Source organism: Teleopsis dalmanni, chromosome 1 (assembly GCF_002237135.1).
Source record: "Teleopsis dalmanni isolate 2A chromosome 1, ASM223713v2, whole genome shotgun sequence".
Classification (NCBI taxonomy): domain Eukaryota; kingdom Metazoa; phylum Arthropoda; class Insecta; order Diptera; family Diopsidae; genus Teleopsis; species Teleopsis dalmanni.
Window position 1 is genome coordinate 65098033 of NC_051846.1, and position 26362 is coordinate 65124394.

Sequence of the window (26362 nt, forward strand, 5' to 3'; positions counted from 1 at the left end):
AGTGCAGAAATTAGGGGGCAGCTTTATGAATTTAGTATTTTCATAGACAACTTTTCATATCATAGCAAGTTTTCTTTTTCAAAAATATAAAAAAATTTATGTCAAAAAAATAAAAAATTTTTTGTTAAAGCAATAAAGATATTTTTGCTGGATAGAGACACCCTAATCACTTTAGCGGTATGAAAAATAGATAGTAGCCGATTCCCAGACCTACTGAATACGCATATAAAATTTGGTAAAAATCGGTAAAGCCGTTTCGGAGGAGTACGGTAACTAACATTTTTACAATGTTAATTTTATATATAAGATTTATATCATTATTTTTAAACGATAAAAAATATATTTGATCATTTTTGTAAATATTAATTTTTTTTTATTATTAACTTTTTTTTATTATTAATTTTTTTTTTATTATTAATTTTTTTTTTTATTATTAATTTTTTTTTTATTATTAATTTTTTTTTTATTATTAATTTTGAAAACGTTTTTCTAATAACGATTATTTAAAATTTTTTTTGTTATTTTTTTTTATTTTTTTATGTTATTTTTTTTTTGTTATTGTTTTATTATTATTAATTTGTTTCATTATTTTTTTGTTAGTTTTTTATTATTTGAATTATTATTTAATCACTTGAGGGAAGAAATCCTTTTTATTTGTTATTTTAAGTTTTTTTTGTTTTCGTTCAAATCAAATTAAAAATGAGTGGACAAAATTTTTTATACAAGAATGATAAAATTTGGTATATGAAGAATATTTATAATTACTTATTGAGTTTAATTCATATTGAATATTAAAATAAAAATTATAAGAAAAACTTAATAAAGTGTTTCTTTTTAATAACAGAGTCTAAAAACGTAAGTATATTCAAAATGAAATCTTAGATTTGAGAAGAAAGATATATCTTAGATTCGATCATATATACATTTTTAATTTTAGGAAAATTCCAATTTTCCAGTCGTCGCGATGTGACAACAGACTCTGGTCAACTTTAACATTTATTCAATTCGCTCGAATAAAATTTGATTCTCAAGTTTCCAGGGACTAAAGTTATACATTTCTATATTCATTATAGGAAAAAACAGAAGACATGGTTGTCTAGAATTATCTAATTAATAATTAAGTTTTGTACATTCATAACACAAACAACAATTAATGAGATCTAAATAGGTTATGTAGCAGTTTAGAGGTAAAGATTTGCAACTTTAAAGTCGAATATCCCGACAAAAAAGTTATAGACATACAGCATATTAGAATAATTACTCGGATTTCTGAAATTTGTTGGCAAATCGATATCAGTCTAGATATCAGAATCGTACTTCTATATCAGGGCTGTCCAAAACACAACCCGCGGCTAATCTACGTACATTTTCTTTCGGTGTTTGGTGAAACTTCATTAATTTATTTTTATGGTTTACCAAATATATAAATTTAAATTATTGAATTAATAAAATTAAATTTAACATTATAATCGTATTTTTATTTTTCTCGAAAACAACTATGAACGTATGCATTTGTTTCTGCGGTTCCCCAATCTATACAGTGAATTGTATTGTCCCGCAATCACATCTGATTTCGACAGCCCCGCTCTATATGATACGAACATAAGTTTGTTAAATCAATAATGAGTAGAATTTAAATAAAACATATTTGAAGAACACTGAAAAAATCTAAAAGTAATAATAATAATGTGTTACAACAATACAATAATTTAAGCTAATTTCATTTATTCAGATAATTTTTGTGGTTAATAAAATCTGTCGGAAATATTTACTTCATCGCTTCGCTGAAATATTCCAAAAAATTCAAATCTATACTTGCTATGCAATTGTTTATTTTTTTAACATTTCGACATCAAAGACATATTATGCTTAATAATAACATATCATAAAATTTATTTTATTTTTATAAAAAACATTCCATATTAAACATTGGAAAACTTCATCTCTCATGCCAACTGCATGAAACTTTCTTCAAATGACTCTGTTGGCAGACGAGCTGGGTTCTATAAATTGAAGGAAATAAGTTAAATAAATTTTGTTTGAGGCAATCATATATATTACGGCAATAATTACCAATTTCTTTGCTCTCTTCTCTAATGTTCCGTATGCTACATGATTTAATGCAAAACCTTTGGGCAGAGCAACGCCTTGTATTCTAAATAACGTATCTTTATCACTTTCTTCAGCAATTTTGTGTACTGCTGCAATTGTACACTTGCCTAAAAAGTGTGAGGACCCTACCATTGGACCACGTGATATATCAATATGTGTACCCATTCGATATAGTACCACACGGCCTTGGTTCTGTTGTGAAATACTTGGTAGCTGTTCATTTTTATATTGTGTATCTCTAAACATTTCTATTGCTAAATCATCGCTAACTTCTAAACGCTCAATTTTAAGATCTTTCTCTGCCAATTTGACCATTTCTGAAGAAATTGCACGCAGTTCAGCATTTGTAGGTTGCCATTCTTTAACGCCCAACGCAATATCATGTACAAAACTACCAGATTTTACTACAATTAACGTTTGTTTATAAACTATTTTGGTATCTTTATGTAATTGTTCTTACCATTTGGTCCTGGAAAACTATGCAATTGTAATCCGGCTGCATCTTTAAAACAATTTTGTAAGGCAGCACCAAGCATAAAGCTGCATGTACGCCAAAAAGCTCTATAATAAAATTATAAATTTTAAGATTATGCTAATAAATTATTTCTGTTTTGTAGATATTTACGTACTTGTTTACATTTATCGGATCTGCTACCATAAAATTTAATAATTGCAATGTGCATGAATCTTTAAGTGGTCGATGCATATCCCATGGTACTTTCCCGTCGATTAAAGCTAAAGCTGAACGTTTACAATGTCCTTCAGATAAATGCTGCGCACAGTTGTATGGTGTCGATATAGAACGATTCATAACTAACGTCGCATCCTCCGGCAAACCCAAGTAACGCACTTCAATTTTTTCAATACGACCAACAGCTTCCCTCTGCCTACGTTGTTCCTCATCAAATAATTCATTTCGTTTCGTTAAAGCAGCACTTAGACTACTTGCACAACGATCTGCATATAAATAATTATTAAATTTTAGTTTTTTCTGTTATACACATTTTCGAATCCAAAAATATTTTATGAGACCCTAAAGAGTGCACGTTTCAACCGGTACTTACGTAAATTTTGTAAATGGTGGAATTTCGCAACTGATTTAAAAGTGGGTACTAATATTGTTGCACTCGGCGCCATTTCTATTTAATGTTTTATTTACGTTAAGTGTGAACTGCTACGAAAATTAATTTATAAAACTTTTTACTTATAAACCTTTATGAGGTTACAAAACAGCCTTTGTAAACATCATATGGTTTTGACATGTCACAGAATTTTTGACGTTGGCAGCACTTTTGATATTTCAGTGTTAAATCAGAAAGAAAGTTTGAAGAAAAACTAAAACAGTACAAATTGTATCAATAAATGTAGCAATAATAAAGTATACATATAATTATTAAGATATCTTATTAATATAGCTCTTCAAGATCTTTATTTAGCATGCCAAAAAAATAACTGTTAAAATTTCGCTATTTATAGCAAATTAACCTGTTAAAAGTCATATTATTTTGTTATATACTAAGGCTGTGTGCGAGTTCGAGTAAATTGAGGGAAATAGTAAATTATTTCGATATAGGAATGTTGGTATTTACCGAAATTTCTAGTAGGGTAAATTAGACATATATTAAATAAATTAGGTGTTACCATTGTGTGAGTTTTATAAGATGTTTAATAAATAAATAAATAAATTTAAAAACTTTTAGCCAAAAATAATAAATAAGTGCAGTAAATAAATATTTACATAATTGCAGTGAAGAAATCCCTAGTAAATTTCAATATACTTTACCTCAATTTACTCGAACTCGCACACGGTTTAAATATGAACTGTGGAAACAGATGTTACCAGCTTACCTGCATGCTGGTGTAGATTTCTAAAGTATCAGTGATTTAAATTAAAAATTATACGAGAGTTTTGTTTGTAATTTTAGCTGTTAAAAATTACCATTTTGTATTGAAAGCAACAACAATTGACAGCTAAAATTACAAACATGACAGCTAAAATCACAAACAAAATCTCGTGTGAGTTCAGTAATAGAATGAACTCTAAGCTTAGTTGAATCCGGAAAGCTTTGAGACAGAAGAATTTATATACAATATTATATGGGATCCAATTTGTTTTAAAGTAAATTGCGCTGGTGTAACAAGCAGGAAAATTGTGTAACGTATTTTTAAATTAATAGAAACTAACTTAAATTCTTTTCTCTCTCAGATATTTAGAGTAGAATATAATATAAATAAGTTAGAGCAATATTCACAAACTATAAAAGTTATGAATGAAAATTGACATAAGGTTGTACATATTATTAAATGAAAAAAAAAAATTAATTTTTATGGTTTGCTATAGAGTTATGCATGCTAATTATTTAATTTTCACGGAACTTCAATAATCCCTAATCAATAAAAATTCTATTATTTGTATGCATTCTGAAAATTTTTCGAAATTAATCTTATAGGCAATTACAGAGTTTAAGTAGTTGTAATTTTGATAGTTATTTTGTTCGTACGGGTTGTTAGAATCACATTGTTTGAAAGATAAGTTAAAATCAGATCGCAAAAAATTTAAATTTTATGAATTTCGTCCCTAATTACATTTTTAATTTGCAATTGCCTTATTATGTAGCGATGTTGTAAATAATTATTATAAACTAAGGCAAAATAAAACATTGTCGTAAGAACATCCCTCCCTCACTCATTTATTTTTAATTTCGGTTTAGATATATTTGTTTTCTAAATGATAAGTCTTCTATATTTTAACGTCTGCCTTTCTCTTGATTACTGAAATGGAGTTTCCGTTCTTGGCCCCCAAAACCCAGTGGTTGAAACTTGTACATTTGCATTTCCAAGAGATGCTTTCAATGGGTGCAAGTATCACATTGGCTTTTTAGCTAACTAGATTTAATAAATAATAATGTTTTGTCATTTATAATAACTGATATGTATTTTATAGTATTTTTTTACGAGAAAATATTTAAAAATTAGTGTTATTAAGTAAAAAACTAACTCTACGAAAAATAACTACCCGAGAGTGCAAATTTATGTTAACAATAGAATATATTAACAAATTTTGTTTGAAAAGAAGTCTTGGCAACAATATTTCCTATATTAATAATTTGACAGCTACAACTCTCTGTGCTGGCAACTCTGTCAACATTAGTGAATTTGTTTGTCATTCTACTAGCGGCGTTTGACTTGCAGTTTTTGTAGTTAATTTATTAATTGTTAAAAGTTTTACGTATAATTGACTAACGCTTTTACTCCAAATTTTAAATAATGGAAACAAAAGAAATACCAAAATCTGGTTTCTCATTTGAGAATTGTCCAAGGTAAAACCAAACGCTTAAATATCAGCCTAATTTTTTTTTTGGTAGTGTCAAAAAAGTCTGCAATGTTTTATTAGAAAAAGTTATATGTAAAATCATTTACCTTTTTATTTATAGAAACATCTCACTGTTGAGTAAAGGTTTCGTTGCACCAAAAGCTATTAAGACTGGTACAACAATAGCTGGTGTAATTTTTGGTGGTGGCGTTGTATTGGGTGCAGATACGCGTGCTACAGAAGGACCAATTGTGGCAGACAAAAATTGTTCCAAAATACACTTCTTAGCAAATAACATTTAGTAAGTTAATAGTTTAAAGTGAATATGTATTATAAATGATTATTAAAATTCTTTTCATTTTAGTTGTTGCGGTGCTGGCACAGCGGCTGACACTGAAAAAACTACGGAATTGATTGCTTCACAATTAGAGTTGTTACGTTTAAATACTGGACGTGAAGTACCAGTAAGTGCTGCATGTGTTTTACTCAAGCAGTTGTTGTTCCGTTATCAGGGTCATGTTAGCGCTGCTTTAGTTTTGGGTGGAGTTGATATGCAAGGTTCTCATATACGTTGTATACATCCACACGGTTCATCAGATAAGTTACCATACGTAACTATGGGTTCTGGTTGCTTAGCCTCTATGGCTGTTTTCGAAGCACGCTGGAAACCTGATATGAATGAAGAAGATGCGAAAAAGTTAGTACGTGATGCTATTGCTTCGGGTATATACAATGATTTGGGTTCTGGATCTAATATTGATTTATGCGTAATTCGACGAGGTTCAACAGAAATACTGCGTAACTATGAAATTTTAGGAAAACGTGGTCCCAAAACGGTATGTAGTAGTAGTGTAAATGATTATTAAATATTACGTATAACTGATGTTTCTATTTTAGTTGGATTACACCTATAAACTTGGTACCACACGAGTTTTGAATACAAAAATCGAAGTTTTTGAAAGTTCAGAAGAAGCTATTCCAATGGAGGTTGCTTAAGTTTAACTTATGAATCATAATAAATCTTTTTAAATGTTTCTTAGTGGGATTTCAAAATATATTTTTTTTTTAATTTATGAGTTTTGTTGTAATTGTTTACTTATATAGAATAGCTTCTAAAGCCTTATCAGTTGAAAGTTTCTATGGAGTGGTGCTTGAGATTTGTACATAAGGAAGGGAAGAAAGCTAGAAAAATACAATAAATAAAATTTATCAATAGTTGGTTTGTCAATATTGTTGACCCTTTCGATTTCTTTGTTAAGTAAACAGAAGAATTTTTTCAAATGTCAATATACTATGCATATAGTATATGTATATATGCACATAGTTGAGATAACCCTATCGTAAAAGTATCATTCCTTTACATTTCTTAATAATAATTAGAAAACTGATTAATCTTTGTAATTATTGTCAATGCGATAACGTTATATATAGTTGTGACTTTGATCTCATAGACATCAATACAAAACATAAAAATAACCCCTTAAGTTTAGTAAGACTCAACAATAAGCCAAAAAGCTTGACTATTTATAAACTATAAGATTCCATTAAAATAATGTTGCTTTCAATTGTTTGATGTAAATGCTAAATTAAATTAAAATTGGAAATACAATTTGCGTCCAGTTAACAGTTCTTCGTAATCCGTAAAAGTCTCATGTTTTTTATGCTTTTCCATTATTGGTACTATACTACAGTTTACTATAGTACTAATAGATAAACAGAACTAGGTACTTTAGAAATTGCTGTACTCTACTCTTAGGGTTCGAAGAACGATCGGGTTTACGTACCCGAGCCACTCGTCACCAGCGACAACCAAGTGCCATGCGACACCTCACAAAAGTATGTCGCAAGCAGGTTCCAGCGAACAGCAACAATAAGAACTCTTAGGTATGGGATGAGAATTGTTAGGAAACAATGGTTCAGAGAAATAGAAATGAGACAAGTTGAAAACGATTACAAGAAAAGAGTTATGAACCATTGATTCCGAGTTAGAGAAATAGAAATTTAAAGTGATTACAGTGAAGAGGAGGTTCCAAAAACGATCGGGTCTACTTCCTGGAAACATTCATTAGATTTAACGATCGAGTGCAGTTCCCCACTCCCAAAAGGGACTACGCAAGCAGGTCCGAAAAGAATGTAATAGTTAGATTTGGGTTCTATAAATATTATAATCTGAAGGAGGACGAGTGTTAGATCAGTGCTATACAATTTGGTTTACAAAAAACAAGTATAATAAGATTTAAGAAGACTGAGTAATGCTACTTCATACCGACATATTTTCCTTAAAAAAAAAACACATCAATTATTTTAATTTCTAAACAATCATTTATTTATACTATAAAAAAACACAAAACCATTCAATCAATTCGAAAACTAATTTTAAAAAATTCTTTTATAAAGAAACATTTGTTTGTTAGGCTTTACATCTCAACATAAGTGGGCATAGTCATAACACCACAATTATTCTTACGTTGCGACATTAAAATATAACCATCATTGCCCCAATAAGTGGACCATGAATTCTTAACTAACCAATAATCTTCACCGTTAATAGTGCCAAAACCTACAGCCAACACAGCATGGTCCAATTCATCTATGCCATTCTTACAAGTAGGTTCGTAGTAAACACCATGAGAATAGAAACTGAATGATTTAGGTGAAGCATCAATTGCAACCGACAACGGCCCATGGTTAAGCATTGCAATCTTAAATGCATCTGGATCATTGGCAGTAACATTAACAAAGCCTTTAATAGCTGCTACACGCGTAAGATTTTGTGCATGACAATAACCATCTTGCCCCAAGTAAGGACCATATTCCTCTTCAGTTGGTACACCGCCCATTTCCATCATCCAACCATAAGCACGAAAATCTTCACCACCATCACAACCATTATTGCCATAGCCCCAAGAACAATCGATAAGCGCCTGCTGTGATAAACGCACCAAATTGCCACCATTTTTCAAGAAGTAAGCACCTTCAATATGACCAATAGTACCAAATGACCAGCATGAACCACAAACAGATTGATCTAATAACAGCACAAAAATATCAATGATTTATAAAAGTTTCTGTAGCATAAAGAAAATACCTTTCACTGGCGTTACAGCGCCGTAGAGACGCCAATCATATTGATTTGGTATATTATCGCGCAATTTATTTACATTATAAGGGAAGGGTTTACCGGTATTGTAGACGCCAGATGGTTTGTAACCACGTCGTGCCTGTAATTCGTCTTCGGTCTTATCAGCTAAGTGGTTGACGGCTAGCTTATAACTTAAGCGGGCACGATTTCTGGAATGTATATAGCGCAAATTTTGACGGAATATATTTTTACGATATTCATGCTCATTTTCTGAGGCATAATTTTTATTATGTGTTTTCTTGAAATGATCAAAAGATTGATCGACATGGTGTTCAACTGTAGGATGAACAAATTCTTGCATGGGATTGAATGTAGCATAATGACCTTTACCTGGACCGGGGAATGGCATACAAGTTAAATCTAAAATAAGTGAAGATATTTAATTAAGATAAATTTCACTATGTTAATATATTGTGTACTTACTCTCATCTATTTCGAATACTTCATTTGGTATATCATCATGATCATAACTATCATAGTCTAAATAGTAATGATCATAGTGGGAACCTAACAGACTATTGTAGCCCCTCATTTCATAACGCACTGGTATGGGCATACGTGAAGCAGGATACTTTGGTGATTTCTTATAGCGCACCCATAGAGTATAAACATTTTTCTTTTGACCAATTGTTTCCTCTAATTGGAATTTATCGCAAGTGAAACCGAGAAAAGTTTCTGTGCCCATAAGTTGGAAGTCTTTGGCATTTGGTAAAATGGCTTGTATTTCTATGCGACTCTCCTCTGTGCCATTCAGCTGTAGACATGTGATTTTATTCAAAGAATCTTTCACTGTGACTGGCGCCAGTTTTAATGAGGTGCCATAAGTTCCGTCACCAGCCAATTGATAGGTTTTCACCATATCGCCGTAGTAGTCAATACGTGAGCGACGTGTATTTTTATCGTACCAGGCGTAGAAGGGCTCAGATATTTCTGCGTATGGAATATACAATGTTCCCTTGACAATATAGTTTGCATCCCATCTTGGTGGTTTTGTGGAATAAGCTATAATAGAAAATGTATTATTAATTTTAGAATTTAAACAATTTGATTGAAATATTAGGTGAAAAATATAAATACTCGTTAGTTTTAAGCAACGGCCATTTTATAGAAAATAATGTCAACACACACATCCATTTCTACTATTATTATTTTATTTGTTAATAATTTTATAAACCAAAATATGGATTCCACCGAGCACAGCTGGGGAGTTGGCAACTATTTTTTTCTGATTAAATCATTTATAATAACAATATTAGTTGATTCACTTGAAACCGTAGAACTAAGTTGATAAATTCTACAACAACAAAGAAACTTAATCGGTTAATAATTTGTTTTTGTTTTTTATTTTCCATATGAAATACAATTGGAACTGCAATCAGTGAAAAACAAATTTTATAATATATTTTTTCATTTGAAATCAATAGAAAATATTATATTTCACAATTTTATTTATTCTATTTAAATATACATACGTCCACATAATTAAATTTAATTAATTATTAGGTTAATTTAATGATTTTACCTGTCGCTATAATTGCCAATAAAATGGCGCTGATGAGAATGAATCTCATTTTTGTTGTTATAATTATTTAGTGCGGTTGATTAGCTCTATAATTATATATATAATCAATATATTCTTAATTATATTTTAAACAATTATTATTTTCAAGTTTTTAATTAAAAATAGTATTATTTCCAATAAATTTATATTAAAACTTATGTGCTCGCCTGCCAGCGCACAACTGAAAACCGATTAAATTTTCTTTTGAAAGAAAGTTCGCTTAAAAGCAACAAATGCAAAAGCTTAAACAAATAATTTTATTTATTAGCAAAAGCCGCTATTCTCTTTGCTTTTCTCATTTTTTCTTTGTAATGTTTTGTTTTTGTTATTGCTGGCGGTCAGTTTAGGCGCGATTATCATCTGTTTTATTGTATTTGTTCGAATAATTTTACAATAACAACTCTGGTTGAACTTAAATCAAAAATAATAAATTCTATAAGATGTCGCAGTTCGCTCTTATACACTTTAGAGCTTTCGTTGAAGCATACCAACATTGGGTGTCCAATGAACACAATCCACATTTTCTACATACCATATATTTTGTTATTATGATTTTAACAGAAATTAATACAATTCTGTTAAAGAAAGTAAGATCACAACATGCATTTGTAATAATTGTTTATATGACGTCTTCACTAGACAAAGCAAATTGTTGCTTATTTTTACTACTTTAAGCAGATCAATTTTTTGTAAAAATTTATTAATGAAAGAAAATGTTTGCTTATTTACTTGAAGAAAACAAGTGTTGTAACAAAAAATTATTGTTACATATGTACATATGCACATATTCTCTATATATTTATTTATATCACTTTATAAAAATTTATTTGAAGAAAACAAGTTTCAAATCATATTTTAATTGTTTTTATTTTATGTGTACTTGTTTTGATAGCCACAGTATTTTATAAATTTTAGAAGCAACGATAATTTGTCCATTGGCACTTAATTTCAATTAAACTGCGTTGAATAATATTAGGTACACTATTCCTGTTGTATGTTTTATTGTTAAATACATATGTACGTCTTTTTGTTGGGAGTGAAATATATCTAACCCAAACATATCCACAAAAGTTATACAATGTAGTATAATTAATTCTACAAACTTATTCTAAATAATTTATTATTATATGTATAACTATTTTAATATTAATATTTTTATTAATAGTTATTAATTTTAAGCATATTATAGTACATATATTATAATATTATAATATAACTATTAAAATTGATATATTAAAACATATTAAAAATAAATAAATTAACTGGAATATTACTATAACATATTTTTCAATAAAACATATCATAGAAATAGTGTACCAAATTTTATTCAAGGCAGTTTAATTCATTTAATGTGTCAATGCATAAATTATCGTTTTTCTAATATTTAAAATTATTTTAACAATCAATATATATAAATATGTGAAGAATATGTGCATATGTACATACGTAACAATAATTTTTTGTTACAATACTTGTTTTCTTCAAGTAAATAAGCAAATATATTTTTCCATTCATGAATATTTGCAAAAAAGTGATTTGCTTAAAGCACTAAAAATAAGCAACAATTTGCTTTGTCTAGTGAAGACGTCATATAAACAATTATTACAAATGCATGTTGTGATCTTACTTTCTTTAACAGAATTGTATTAATTTCTGTTAAAATCATAATAACAAAATATATGGTATGTAGAAAATGTGGATTGTGTTCATTGGACACCCAATGTTGGTATGCTTCAACGAAAGCTCTAAAGTGTATAAGAGCGAACTGCGACATCTTATAGAATTTATTATTTTTGATAGAATTTATAATTTTTGCATTGTCCAAAAACAAAATTTATTTTATTTTATTTATTTATTATTTTTGATAGAATTTATAATTTTTGCATTGTCATAGGGGTGACAATATACTCATAACTACTCTTGTAAACTATTTCTCATATAATTCTCTTTTCACAATCCCAATAGGAAATTGTTAATCTATGTTTTGTTAACAATTGTTGCAAGTTGTTGGATTAAAATAAAATTTTAAAATTAAAATTATAACAAGAATAATGAAACAAGCAATATATTTTACTTCATTGAAATTTATTGAATATAATTTGTTTTTGCATTTTGACGCATCAGGTTTATATCATATTTTATATAGCTACAGTATTTTATAAATTCTAGAAGCAACGATAAATTGTCCATTGGCACTTAATATCAATAAACAGCGTAGAATAGAATTAGGAACATTATAATTATGGTATATTCAATTATAAAATGCATAAGTCTTGTTGTTGGGAGTGAAATGTATCTAATATTATTAGTTTTTCTTTTGATAAGTTCATACAGTCGTGGTATCTCTTATTGTTATAAGTACCAAAAGGTAATTTAGATTGTTTTAATCCTGGTATATTATCCCAGTAATTCATTTTTTTCCCTGTTCTCCTTTGTTTTTATCAGAGTGTACTATGTTCTAGTCAACAAAAAGGTTCCGGCCCTATTTATTAGTTACTAACAAGTTAATGCGTATTAAGGCATAAATATTGTAAACTCTTATTATTTTTGTTATAAAAGGAACTTTCAAAATTTTGTGCATCCTTAACATTGCTTTTAATTCTTTATTCAATTTAGTTTTTAATTTTATATTAAGCCGTAATTTTTTCTTTCAGATTAGCAAAAAACTACTCGCAACTTACAAAAGAAATCATGTGAAGCAACAATAATGTTTTTAAAATCTTCAGACTCATAAAAATCTTTAGAATATTATAATTTGGCTGCCTTAAAACTTAAGACGTGAACATTTTTGCGAGAAAAACCTGATTTTTAACTTTTCAACTTCTAATGCTTTTGCTGATTACCTATAAGACGTGTTTCAACTAAAACCTGCAAAAGGACATTATGACTTTCCCACTCAGCGGCTATATGCATACTCTCAAAAGGCACCAGGATATGATAACATCTCACCCATCATGATAAAAAACTTGCCCCTTTTGGGTCAAAAATTTTATCGCGATACTATTTAATGCCATTATTAAATTTGGCTTTTACCCAATAGAGTGGAAAAGATCCATGATTGTTATGACTCATAAATTAGGCAAACATCCCACGCTTGTCTCTTCATATAGGCCAATAATCTTACTGCCATGCCTTTCTAAACTCTTTAAAAGACAATTTTAAAGCTGAAACCATTTCTTGACGGTCAAAACCTAATACCCACCTACCAGTTCTGTTTTAAGGAAAAACATAGAACTATTAATTTTGATGTTATGTAATTAGTGATGATTTTAAAACTTATTGTAAGTAAGTTTAAGTTATTGTAAAATTTTTTTTGTTTGTTTACATTTTACATAAGAGGGACCAGTGAAAACATAATATAAGAACTACTTACGATGATTGGTCCATTGTGGATTTTATTAAATAAAATTATTTTGAATAATTTTTTTTCCATGAGCCAAAGTGGGAAGGCCTTGATATACTCAAATGGCAGAAACAAGTATTTCTTTTTAGATGATTCCAATTCGAACTGTTCAGTATATCATCTTGAATTTTTTGAAAGATTAGTACGATGAAAAGTGTTTAATTTTTTCTTATAATATAGTGGCGCTTCTACTCCAACATAGCTACTCTTCTGCACCATTCTATATGTCAATATAGTTCAGTTTTCGAAGTATAAGGTTTCAAATTAGAAAATTTTTATATTAAAACCACAAACCGGTAGAATCTTTATTTCGCCACAATAGGAATAAATTGGAGAAAATTAAAAGGGTTAAGAGGTTAAAATATTTAATAACTTTAAGTTATTATTAATATAAAATTAAATTAATTTATATAAACTATTAACATTTGTTAAAAGTTAATAACCAATTTTCATTTTCATTGCATCAATTAGCCTTGTTTTAATTTTTATGTTTGCTACTGCCAAACTGATCTGATATGCGGCGAAAACACTAACGTGAAAGGGAGTTTGATTGACAGCAGTCAAGTGACGTCAGTTGCAAAAAGTCCGTTAAAGCAAATGTGAGTGTATGAATTATAATGGATTATGTAATTTTTAAATTTAAATAATAAAGTTAATATAATGTGAAATAATAATGATTAAGTTCATATATTAATTGCAAATATATAATATATACAAAAAATAATAATAATGTTGTGAAAAAATCAAATAAAAGTATTTAAATTGTGTGTTTAAAACGCCGTCGTGAAATTTATTTAAATTGCCAATTTATTTAAGAATAAATTTAATTTTAATAGATTAAATCAAATTTGCATTTAAGTAAAAAGTTAAAAAGTTTTTGTTTTTTAATAATTATATTTAAATATTCCAAAAAAAAATTTTGTATTTGCATGACTTAAGTAAAAATTTGCTTATTCCTTTTTTCCCTGCCTTTCTGCGTAATCTATAGCGCCACTCTTCCACTCGCCACACACTCTTCCTTTAAGGTACGATATTTTAATACGGGGTAAGTCATTTTTAAAAAATTTTTTAGCTAGAAATGTATTTATAATTTGAAACAAAACAAAAATAAAAAAAATTATTATAAAATTTTATATTTATTAATTATAATTGTTTATAATTTTTATATTGAAAATGCTTATGCATTTAGAAAATATTTAACGGTAAAGATGTTACCAATTTTTATGCTGTTTTCTTTTTTTCCTGCTGCTACCATATTTTATTATTGTTGTTGTTGTTGTTGTATTTATTCTTTTCTTTTTTGCTCCTTTGTCATTTATTGTGGTCGTATTATCTATTGTATTAGCTTAACATTTCAGAAAAATAATTTCTTTTCTATTAATTTAATTCATATTCTCAAGTACATTTTGTGTTGATTTTGATAGATCGCTTTTGATTATAAAATTTACAGATAATACACTGCAAAAAAAACTGAAAAATGTAAAATATGTAAAATATATATTTTGATAATATTTATAAAAGGTATTACTGCAAGATATTTACACTATGACATCTAAGGACGTGTGCGAGTGTGAGTAAATTGAGGTAAAGTAAATTGAAATTTCCTTGGGATTTTTTGCACTGCACTTATGTAAATACTTATTTATTGCACTAAAATATTATTTTTGGTTAAAAGTTTTCAAATTTATTTATTTATTTATTAAACATCTTATAAAATTTCCAGAATGGTAACACCTACATTACCTAATTTTTATCTAATTTACCCTACTCGAAATTCTGGTAATTCTGGCAATTTACTCGAACTCGCACATGGCTTAAGTCGATAATCAGGATTAGTGAATTAATGGTACATCCGGACTACAGGATATACAATGCATGTTTTGTCCTTATGGCACATTCACTCTGTCTCATTTATGCGGTTTTGCTTATTATAGTTACTAATGAGGATGATTTGCCAAATAAAAATCAATCATATAAATGATAAATCAATTAATATCAATAAATCAGCTCATTTAAGATAAAAAATGTCGAATGCAAATCTTAAAAATAAATTTCTCACAAAGGAAATAACCAAAATTTGAAATATGTGTCATATATTTTATATGTAAAATGTAAACAAACAAAAGTTGTGCTGTAAACAAACGTACTGACAAAGTAATTATTCTTTGCTTTTATTAATAAACTATGTAATTGATATTAAAAATGTATAAAATTGTTTTAATATATCAATATATACATATAATTTCTTTCTCTGATATATTATAAGGTGAAGTTAATAAAAGTTATATAAACTGCATAAATGAACTCATTATAATGTGAACGTTAACTCATTATGTGAACGTTCACATTATATAATACTAATACCTAATACTAATACCAGACAGAAATGAATGGGAACGGAACATACCTCTATTCGCTGGAGACTACTATCTGTGGTAGACGGATGACTCCAAAACAATGGAAGGAATGGGGGCGGGAGTATACGGAATAAAACCTTTTACTTCTCAAAGACCTTGCTCAAAGGGACAGGATCCACTTAATATGGATTCCAGGGCACAGCGGATTTGAGGAAAACGAAAAAGCAGATGAACTAGCGAGAAAATGGGCGGCCTCATATTATATTGGGCCACAGCCATTTTGCGGTCCTTCGTAGAGTTTTTTCAAACTTAAAACTAATGAATGGCTGGAAACAGCAGCTCAGATTGATAGGGATAATACAATTGCCTGCAGACAAGCGAAAGAATCCATGCCGTTTCGATCAAAAGCCAGAACTAGGGAGCTACTTATGCTGAACAGAAGTGGTATCCGACTTGTCATAGGATTTCTCACTGGGCACTGCGGAGTTAAAAAGCATCTATCGAATCTAGGTATTACTAGAGACGATAGCTGCAGACTTTGTTGCGAAGAAGAGGAAACAGCAGAACACATTTTGTATCACTGTGATAGTCTTGCCAGACTTAGACTTCGGTACTTATCTACTGCCTATCCGGATATAACGGAATCAGGCAAGATCTCTTCAAAGTACATATTGGCATTTTTAAATGCTACTCGTCTATGAAACGAGACATACGTCTATGGATATGTCACATTAATCCTCAAAGGATGCAGTGACGCGGTGACAAGTTCTAAACCCATTTTAAAAATCTAATCTAATCTAACTCATTAATATAAATGAGCACGTGCCTAAATTAGACAGTGTAAATGTACTATTATCCGTATTATTCGTATGCGAACTACCGGAAGTCTATTGAAAATTTACATTAAGACTGAAAAGTTTTCGGAAATTCTCATTTAAAATTCGCGCGCTGTATATTTTTCGATATTTTAAGTTTATGTAGTTTGGCAGCACTGTCCTTAATTACTATGCCAAAAATGAGCGCGATCTGTCAGACAGTTCGTTTACGGCAGCTGTTGAAACCAGTTCACCTCAGTAGTGCGTTGCGAAATGTCTTCGACGGTCGTACGACCGTCCTGAAAGGCTTTGTACCACTCATAAACTTGAGTTTTCGATAAAACTGATTCCCCATAAGCCTTTTGTAGCATTCGCAACGATTCTGCACACGAAATTTCGTTCGAAACACAAAATTTGATGCAAACTCTTTGTTCAATATTTTTTTCCATTGTTTTTTTCGCAACGCACTACTGAGGTGAACTGGTTTCAACAGCTGCCGTAAACGAACTGTCTGACAGATCGCGCTCATTTTTGGCATAGTAATTTCCTTAATTGCTGCCAAACTACATAAACTTAAAATATCGAAAAATATACAGCGCGCGAATTTTAAATGAGAATTTCCGAAAACTTTTCGGTCTTAATGTATATATAGTATATTACATATAAATTCAAAAGTTATGCTATTTTTACTTACCGAGCATATTTATTTTATTATTCATGAAAAAAATTGGGTTTAAATATTTTTTTAAAATTTATTACATATATAATAATAAATATAATATTTTTTAAATAAATTACAATTTTTGATTAAATGCTTTGGTTAAATTTAAATTTTTTTTTGTAAATTTATAACTATAATTCTAACAATTTTATAATAATTACTATATATTGTTTGATGAATATATTTTCTATCTAATTATATGGTATAAACATGAGTATTAAATAATTTGTGATTTTATTAGCTTTACAATATAAACAATATATAACGAATAAACATATTAACTTAATAAATTCATGAATATTCTTACCATGGTCATCATAGAAAAAAAATATGTACAGTATAAATGTTTATAATTAATAAACCATATCAGATTCTTCATATAAATTTATATAAAAAAATTTGTCAATCAAATCTTTGCAAAAAATAAGTATTTACTGATCTTTTCTACTTTATTTTAAATTAAAAAAATTCAATAAGTTAGTTTGAAAATATTTTAAAAAATCGTTATTGGATATTATTCAAAAATTTATAAAATAAATATATATAAAATATATTTTATAAAATTTGAAGACATATTTTATAAATGTATGAGGAGTATTATGAACATTATTTTTATATTTTTATTTCTAAATAAAAACAAAATAAATAATTAATTTAATCATATAATTGATTTAATTTCTGTTTTTTACGTTTTTTTTTATTTATATATACAAAAAATATATTAAATATTATACAGTTTATCAAGAAAATACATATAATATTGAAAAAATTTATTTTTTTCTTATTTCTTTATTTCTGATTATTTTTTTTTAATAAAATTTAATTGTTGTTTGGTAATATAGCCGAAAAAACTTAATCACATAAGTTTTATAGAAAATTACTACATATAAATATTGCATACATTTTCTTGACATATTGTACTTATATTTTTTTAAAACTTATAAATAATTGTCTTGAAATATGGCCTTAATCGTTTTACTAATATCACAAATATTTTTAATAAATTAATCTATATATTACTAAATTGATAACGATATAATATATAGAAGAGTATATATGAGTATATATTTTTTTAATATCAATAAATAATAGTAACAAAAAAAAAAAATTAAAAATTAAAATACAACAGGAAAATTTAAAAATTTTGCTTAAAGTTTTGTAAATGGTATTTTTGTTTTAAATTTTACATTTACATAATATATTGTATGGCTATATCATTTTGTTTTACGTCGTCAAAAACTTTATTATCACCCACCCGTTTTTATAGCAGTAAAGTGCCCTACAAACATTTACAATTTAAGAAAATTAGGACTAAACTGACATAAAATAATTATTTTGGCACCAAGAATTCACTTGACAATAATTAACGATATTTACAATAAATTAAACAATTTTAATTAATTTAATTATTAAAATTAAAACTAATTTGATTACTATAAAAATGTCCAATGAAATTGAATGAGTAGAAAACAAACTAAAAATATTTTAATTGTATTACAACCACTTAAGCTATCGGCACTACTTTCCAGACTTGGATCGAGCATATGTGATACAGTCAGACTCGAAAGCACTAGATTTGTTGTAATTTTATGAGACTGTGTTTCAATGAGTGCAGAAATCTTCTCTGCTTCACGAGTGCATGCCTCAATTTGTATTCGTGTTGGACTATTGGTACGCGGTAGTATAGCTATAAAAATACCCACTTCCATAGTTAAGTAGCCTGTGAGTTGGCACTCTGTTACTTGTACTAAATTGTCTACTTCCCTTAGTATACTATGCAAAGTCAGAAGTTCTCTACTTTGTCCGCGTAAAGCATACAAGGCACGATCAATTTGTTTACGTGAGTAGATGACACGAAATGCACCGGCGCATATTGGACAACACGCACCTGGTGGCACAATTCCTTTACAATAAGGTGAAGGTGGATTTGGGCATTTGATTGTACGACAACGTCTACCCATGTCATGTGTCAGTAGGCCAATTTCTCTACAGCGGCTACGATAATCGATAACTATATAATCAGCCCAAGCAGCACATTCATGAGCGTATGTCACTCCATTGATGCCACACACGGGTCCCTTTGTAGAACAACTTCGAAAACAAGAGCCCCAGTATGAGAGTTGTGCTTTTGCATTCAGTAGATCGCAGGCGGAAGCATATGTGTCACCTTTTGTATCGCAAACTGGTTGGCCCATGTTGGAACAATTGGAAGTTTGATTCACTGTTTAAAGAAATTAGAGTTATATAGTTTCATATGGTATATATATATTTATAAAAGTAAAAACGTCAATTACAAAATCAAAATCATTTACAATAATCTTACTCACCACATTTGTATTGTAAGCATGGCCTATGCATGGAAGATAGGCATATATTGCGTTGTTCCAAGCATTGCATTCCTGCTGCACAGCTATAACTGCCCTTCTGGCAGGGATTCCAAGAAGAACAAGCGCCATATTCAAAATCACTATCTTTAAGTCCGAGACATTTGGCAATACAAGCTGAATGGTAGGTATTGCCATTGCGTCCGCAAACAGGTACATGATGTGTGGGACAATTGCATGGTAGACTTGTATAAGATATATCAGTGTAAGCTGAATAGCAAAACGACAATTATTATGTGTAGTTCAAGAAGTGATAAAGAATCCGCTAATGAGAATCTATTAAAGTAAAATAACTTTACTAAAGTAACTAACCTGGAAATCTGCATTGCTTCTTCGTACACGTGATTTCTCCGGCAAAGCAGCTACATAAATTACATTCTAAATAAAACGATTCAGCATGCTTAATAACTTTCTCTCCCAATACGCAGTTTTCATAGGAAAAGTTTGGCAAAGGTTGACAATGTTCTATTTGACCTTTAGCACCACAACGACAAACTTTAAAAGAACCAGAGCGTCCTATGTTAGAAACGGGAATACGCACATAAGCACCAAATGGCACTAGATAATTAGAAGCCTCCCCTAAACTACAGCCGGATATACACGTAAAGGCATTCCTTTCATTCCGTTGCGACAAACAAACTTCACTCGCGTTACAAGGATGTCCTCTACAGGGTTGTGTAAGTCTATGATGACCACCTGTATCTTTGGGTGCATCACTTTCTTCCAAGTAAGGTTTTAATGATATACAAGGTCCATCTTTGGCAGGATTTAAACGTGCACAGATTAATTCTGTATTAAGTGTTGAATTCATTTTTATCCAATCCATGCACTCATTTAAAATCTCATTGCAATCTTCGCGACAGATGTGATTATATCCAGTACGCGTGCAAGGTTTAATCTGCAAGGCACATGCGATTGCTTGCCACTTTTGTGGTGCACAACGTGTCATATTTCTAATAGGTAGATGCACACCTGGTAAGCTAACAAAACCTCTTTGTTGCCACATTTTTAGATCGGAACGTGCCGCCGCATCTGCTTCTGCATTGCAGCTCCGAAATAACTCTGTTGGGCGATTGTTAAAATTAGTGCAAAAACTGAGACCATCACAGCCCAATTCGCATGGCTCATCCACTTCATCTATGCATTGACGCAATTCCAATTCATTCGGTTGTAACAGACATGAGTTTTCAAATACACTACTGGATGTGGTCCAGTCCGTTGAGTATGTCTTTGAGCATAAACGTTTGCATTTGGGCGTGGTTGCTTTATCACAGCAATGTAATTTGGCTGAATCGATGCCAATTTGATTGATTTGTGATATTTTATTTATTGCAGTGTACGTGGGAGTTGGTGAATGTGCTGTCAAGAAACATTTCCATAGTGGTAAATGCGGTAATGGCATGCCACAGCCACCATTTTGTAATTCCCCAATAATTATGTCTTTACTCTCGGTTGTGTTTAAAACATCACGGCAGGTGTGTCGGCAACTTTCAACTTCCGAATAGTCACAGCAGTGTAGATCTATAGAAATTAAAAACAGAGAATTATATGGAGAAAATGGGACAGAAACATTTTCAGGTCAAATTTTTCTAATTAACCTTTAGAGAATTCGTAGGCGTAATTTGATCGCACACTTACATTGATGGGAATTTGTCATTGGCGTCATGTCTGTGACATTTCGCACGCACTGCAACACATCACTATTTCGATCGTCACACATTTCCTCGATGTGATGCCGATGTTTGCGTTTATTTGGGGAGTACGGTTCAAAGATTTCTCGGCAGGCCTGGAAACATGTTATATACATTTTTATATATTATATATGTTTGTGTGTGTATTTATTTTTATATTATATATTATTTTCTACAGTTTTTTGTATTTTATTGAAATACCGATATGATTGTTTAGTTTCTAATTTAATTTGCTTTTATTTTTACATTTTTTAATCCAAACCATCTGACCTATCTGCGTAAGCTATTTTAAGCTCCTCCTCATTTCTCATTCATTTTTCTAACTGTTTAGTATAATTTTTTTTGCCAAATAGGCCACACCTTTTTTTAATTTTTTTAATTACTTTTGACAGTAGACAAATTTGCTTATAGTATTTAAAATAAATTAAATGTACCTGCAAACACTCGGAGGTGCGCGCATTCCCGCAGCATCGATCGCCTGCCTCTTGGCGTTCGAAACAAGCGAACATGTGTTGTTCATCACTTTGTCGGCATTTGGCGGCACTGATCAGTTCATCGATTGAGCCTGATGTGGCGCAGGCATTGCGACAATGTGGCGATAGGCCTAATGCACAGCAACGACGTCCAGACCATTGTGCGCCACGAGCAACAGCTACACATGCAAATTAAAGAATAAAAATATATATGAGGAAGTTAATTAAACGTTAGCAGAATAAAACTTAAATACTTTAATAAAATGTTCAAAACTTAAGTGAATTTACCAATTAATTCGATTTATTTACTTTAATCGGTGATTCCAATTTTCATTAATAATTTTCATTTATAGTTGCAATATAAGAGATTTAAATATTTTAATGGCATTTTGGAAGTTGGTTTATTGTATTATCAAATAAATATTTATAATATTATAATTAGTTCAACAGATACAATTAAATATTAAGTATGCGGTTCCTTCCATTTTTTTTAACCCTCTATAAAATTTCATTCTTCTTTTCTTGATCAAAGGTGAGGTAGTGTCTAAAGAACTTTTACTCAATAGTGTCTGTGATCATTTGAATGATCTACTCTGTAGATCTCTTATTACTTCTCTCTTATTACCACGTGCCACAAAAATATTCAAGAAGAATCTCAATACAGTGTGACCGGGTTGAACTGTTATTGTTCAATACATAATTGCTTTGAAATTAAATTTGATTGAAATAAAAAAAAATGCTTGTGAACTTTTTAATCATTCAGAGAAAATGGCTTTCTTAAGAACATCGTCACATCGTCGAAATATCTATTATCTTTCATTAAAATCTTTGGTAGACATTCGCCACAACCTTCAACCTTTAATTTTTATTGTAAGCGTATTTCGTTCCAGATGAGTCCTTATTTTTTAAACTACTCCTGCTGCAGATATGTAACTCTTTTGAACAACAGGATAACGTTTCATAGCACTGCCAGTTTTGTTTAAACATACAACGGTTTACGCATTTAATTTTTTAAAAACTAATATAATCAAAAGTATAAATAAAGTTTATATTTAGAAAACTCTACATAAAATAGTGTAAAAGAAAAAATTTGGAAAAGAGTTTCCACGGTTTAACAATAGTTAACACTTGTAGTTATCCGCTCTATACGCAACATAGAGCTACCTTACTAAAGAGTTGGTTCATCCCTACAGTTATGGTAAGGTATCCTTCTTCAGCAGAACAGTGTTGAAGTTGCTGGTAGAATATTTAATGAGTCACCAGGGATTGCGTTATCACTTTAACAAAACGGGTCTGTCCTAAGAGACAGATTGTCAACTCTGCTTAGAAGTAGACGAGACTTCCATTCACATTCTCTGTGAGTGCCCAGCCTTGATGTGGGCTAGGAGAAGGTCATTGGATCGAAAACTGCTTTCCCCTTCTGGCATTAAGAGGTCCTCAACAGCTGACATTCTGACTTTCATTAGGAAGGCGAAATGTTTTCTGTTCGTTTAGGGTCTGTTGAAGCACAAAAGATCAACTATAATCGCAGTGCTCCGCTTCATAGTACTATTATGTTTAAATCTAACTATTAATAAAATTCTTCCGAAATCATTTTTTTTAAATTGGACTTATTTATATAATAAAAATAAATTGTTAAAGTAAAAGTAAAGCATTGTAATCGAGATACAGCCTATATAGAGTAATAAACTGATATTAGGCAAAATATGGACGCATGGCCATTATGAAGTTGTAAAAGTTAGAAGTAATTTGTAGTTTATATGGGAAATTTGTACAATGATAACAGTGTGGTAATTTTAATACATAGTGCTTTGAGTCTATGATCCCACTCTAAAACAGTTCTACTGTTGCAAAGCTTTTCTTTAATAATTCTTATGTGATTTTTAGATTGTGCTTGATTTGAAAGTAAAACAATCAAAAAATAGAATTCCAGAGAAGAAAGCTAGGTGCTCGTATCGAAAAAGGCTTGGACAGAATTTGGACTTTAAGTGGATCAATATTTATGTTTATGTTTCGTTCAATATAATCATCAAAATAATTATAAACATAAGTTCCTTAAATTTTATTTAGTATAATATTAATTATACATTTGATAATATTTTATAAAGAGTTCATTATAATTTAATTATAAACTGTCTAGTAAATAATTCAAATCCGCCAAAAATAATATTTCTAGTCTCATATAAATCAGAGCATTTAAACTCTTTGATCTTTCTTTGAGTCTGTGTAATGGCACTTTGTTCTTGGTATTTCCTATAAAGTGGATGATGTGTCAACGACTTTGTACGTAAAATATTTAAACGCAACGATATTCCATGCCATTGAAGATAGATTTTTTTCTTATCGTTCTTTTATGTTTTAAGTACACGAATGTGATAATTATTAGGCATACAGAGTTTATTCAGAATGGTTGAAGTTGACGTAGTGCTAGTACGCCTCAACTGGAATGCTGCCAATGCATGGCCACATGTTGGCTCATATGACTGAGTGCGTATTTAAATCACTATTTTGCATTTAAAGCACTTGGCAAAATTATGTCGATATCAAATGAAGTACTTGGAAAACCGAAAAGAAACTAAAAAATAGATCAATGAGTTGGATGGATATGCACTTCAAAAGAAACTTTTTAAATACTTTTATTATTGAATTTATAAATTTAAATGAGTGCAGTGGAGGATTTTGATTTGATGGTGATTTTATGTTGATAAGATTGAAAAGCAATTACGTTTTGTTTTATTTATAAATAAAATTCAGGCAATTAAAATTTTGATTTCAATGTAATTTCTTGTTACTAAAATCTTTACCTTAGAGCATTGAAAATTATAAGTTTTTATTTATATAATGGTATATATGGTATATTAAAGCATGTTTTATACCGAAGTATAATAATATCAGTTAATTGTTAGGTTATACCGGCGATCCCTAGTGGATTCACTTAGGTCTAATTGGCCTATTGTGTTATAGTTAAGTGTTTATTCTTGCAATGATCATTAGGGATCTCTAGATCTATACATGTGTAAGTTGTTGCCAAATAGTTAAGCTGCCCTTGTAAAATCATCACCGGTAAATGAATCCCAATTGTTATTTGAAAAGTAATTTATGAAGATAAATTTAAAAGATAAGTTTCGTTTTTAGTCAAGGAATTAATAATATGGAAATACTGTGAGAAAAACATTTGGACAAGATTTTTGTTATATAAAAATATAAGTATAAAAACTATACCTTCCAGTGTTCGATTCATACAGGTCCAAAACTCGAACTGACCTGGAGCACAATATTTTCTTAACTCCAAACGTATGGAACGTCCTGTTGTGTCTGTTGTAGCCAGATTTACCAGTGAGAGCTGCAAATAAATTATATGAAAGTTTAAAAAATTATAATAAAAGCATATCTAAACAAAAATGCGTAATAAATTATCTTCTATGACATTTGCATAAAATGTAAACATTGATTAATGACACATGAAGTGCCTATTTTATATTGAAAAGTAGAAAAAGTAATCAACGCACGTTGCATATTCCATATCACGCAGGCACTTACGCATTGCTTGACTGAGTAGCGGCTCCACATTAGGAGCAACTTTTCAACGAGTTGCGCATGCGTGCAGACAAACAATTCGCAATTGAACTAGTTTGCAATCAAAATGCTAAAATCCCTACGGGAGGTGCGTTTCTGGCCTGAGCAATGACATTTTAAATAAATAGCCAACATCATGTTGAGAAGGCTATACTTTTCACAGTTAGGAGGAGATGGAGACGACTTTTTTTTTAAAATAATTTTTAATTATTATTCCAACTTCAGAATTTAATTTAAATTTGTTAGATGATTAATTTGAAAATACTAGCAATTATTTTAAATAGCGAAAACAATTTAGTTTAATTCAGGATATTAATGGCATAAAGCCATTTTAATTATTAATAACTGTATCTATTTATGTATCTATCTGTGGTATCTATATACCTATATACCTATCTATCTATCTATCTATCTATCTATCTATCTATATCTATCTATCTATCTATCTATCTATCTATCTATCTATCTATCTATCTATCTATCTATCTACCTATCTATCTATCTATCTATCTATCTATCTATCTATCTATCCATCTCTATCTCTATCTCTATCTCTATATCTATATCTATATCTATATCTATATCTATATCTATATCTATCTCTATCTCTATCTCTATCTCTATCTCTATCTCTATTTATCTCTCTCTATCTCTTTCTATTTCTATCTCTATCTCTATCCCTATCTCAGTCTATCTTTATCTCTATCTCTATCTCTATCGCTATCTCTATCTCTATCTCTATCTCTATCTCTATCTCTATCTCTATCTCTATCTCTATCTTTATCTCTATCTCTATCTCTATCTCTATCTATCT

General features: G+C 29.7%; 4 protein-coding genes across 5 annotated transcripts in view; 1 reads left to right on the forward strand and 3 right to left on the reverse strand.

The window, feature by feature from the left end:
- Nucleotides 1-1806: 1806 nt before the first annotated feature.
- LOC119668211 (39S ribosomal protein L39, mitochondrial) lies at nucleotides 1807-3372 on the reverse strand. The gene is made up of 5 exons (XM_038077655.1): nucleotides 3177-3372; nucleotides 2742-3069; nucleotides 2573-2673; nucleotides 2074-2516; nucleotides 1807-2003 (listed from the first exon to the last, which is right to left on the reverse strand). Exons 1-5 carry the CDS (start codon nucleotides 3247-3249, stop codon nucleotides 1947-1949), a joined length of 1002 nt encoding a protein of 333 aa, XP_037933583.1. The 5' UTR covers nucleotides 3250-3372; the 3' UTR covers nucleotides 1807-1946.
- Nucleotides 3373-5079: 1707 nt separating this feature from the next.
- LOC119672406 (proteasome subunit beta type-7) lies at nucleotides 5080-6498 on the forward strand. Its single transcript, XM_038083443.1, has 4 exons — nucleotides 5080-5432; nucleotides 5547-5726; nucleotides 5790-6261; nucleotides 6323-6498. Exons 1-4 carry the CDS (start codon nucleotides 5380-5382, stop codon nucleotides 6419-6421), a joined length of 804 nt encoding a protein of 267 aa, XP_037939371.1. The 5' UTR covers nucleotides 5080-5379; the 3' UTR covers nucleotides 6422-6498.
- Nucleotides 6499-7732: 1234 nt separating this feature from the next.
- Nucleotides 7733-10246, reverse strand: LOC119668157 (digestive cysteine proteinase 1). 2 transcript variants are annotated; one of them, XM_038077584.1, is made up of 5 exons: nucleotides 10228-10246; nucleotides 10090-10175; nucleotides 8991-9569; nucleotides 8514-8927; nucleotides 7733-8453 (listed from the first exon to the last, which is right to left on the reverse strand). In XM_038077584.1, exons 2-5 carry the CDS (start codon nucleotides 10136-10138, stop codon nucleotides 7843-7845), a joined length of 1653 nt encoding a protein of 550 aa, XP_037933512.1. In that variant the 5' UTR covers nucleotides 10139-10175; nucleotides 10228-10246; the 3' UTR covers nucleotides 7733-7842. The 2 variants fall into 2 exon arrangements, with proteins under 2 accessions (XP_037933512.1, XP_037933511.1); XM_038077583.1 differs by lacking the exon at nucleotides 10228-10246 and having other exon boundaries at nucleotides 10090-10213.
- An 8370-nt stretch (nucleotides 10247-18616) lies between these two features.
- The window catches only part of LOC119683172 (reversion-inducing cysteine-rich protein with Kazal motifs-like), a 10070-nt gene continuing 2324 nt past the window's right edge, over nucleotides 18617-26362 (reverse strand). Inside the window, exons 3-8 of the mRNA XM_038096794.1 lie at nucleotides 25195-25315; nucleotides 21934-22151; nucleotides 21447-21594; nucleotides 20121-21329; nucleotides 19752-20018; nucleotides 18617-19645 (exon numbers count right to left, since the gene is read on the reverse strand). Of these exons, the coding sequence (XP_037952722.1) occupies nucleotides 18858-19645; nucleotides 19752-20018; nucleotides 20121-21329; nucleotides 21447-21594; nucleotides 21934-22151; nucleotides 25195-25315 (2751 nt within the window). The 3' untranslated portion in view covers nucleotides 18617-18857. The remainder of the gene's footprint in view (nucleotides 19646-19751; nucleotides 20019-20120; nucleotides 21330-21446; nucleotides 21595-21933; nucleotides 22152-25194; nucleotides 25316-26362) is intronic.

What these genes read in the sequence shown, in the direction of transcription:
- LOC119668211 (XM_038077655.1), bottom strand. Translation starts at nt 3,249, where the DNA reads ATGGCGCCGAGTGCAACAATATTAGTACCCACTTTTAAATCAGTTGCG. An exon ending in TAGTTTTCCAGGACCAAATG is followed by an intron (nt 2,517 to 2,572) that starts GTAAGAACAATT and finishes CGTTAATTGTAG; the next exon opens with TAAAATCTGGTAGTTTTGTA. An exon ending in AGAAGAGAGCAAAGAAATTG is followed by an intron (nt 2,004 to 2,073) that starts GTAATTATTGCC and finishes TTCAATTTATAG; the next exon opens with AACCCAGCTCGTCTGCCAAC.
- LOC119672406 (XM_038083443.1), top strand. Translation starts at nt 5,380, where the DNA reads ATGGAAACAAAAGAAATACCAAAATCTGGTTTCTCATTTGAGAATTGT. An exon ending in TCATTTGAGAATTGTCCAAG is followed by an intron (nt 5,433 to 5,546) that starts GTAAAACCAAAC and finishes TTTTATTTATAG; the next exon opens with AAACATCTCACTGTTGAGTA. An exon ending in GAAAACGTGGTCCCAAAACG is followed by an intron (nt 6,262 to 6,322) that starts GTATGTAGTAGT and finishes TTTCTATTTTAG; the next exon opens with TTGGATTACACCTATAAACT.
- LOC119668157 (XM_038077584.1), bottom strand. Translation starts at nt 10,138, where the DNA reads ATGAGATTCATTCTCATCAGCGCCATTTTATTGGCAATTATAGCGACA. An exon ending in ATTGGCAATTATAGCGACAG is followed by an intron (nt 9,570 to 10,089) that starts GTAAAATCATTA and finishes TTTCTATTATAG; the next exon opens with CTTATTCCACAAAACCACCA. An exon ending in CGCTGTAACGCCAGTGAAAG is followed by an intron (nt 8,454 to 8,513) that starts GTATTTTCTTTA and finishes TGCTGTTATTAG; the next exon opens with ATCAATCTGTTTGTGGTTCA.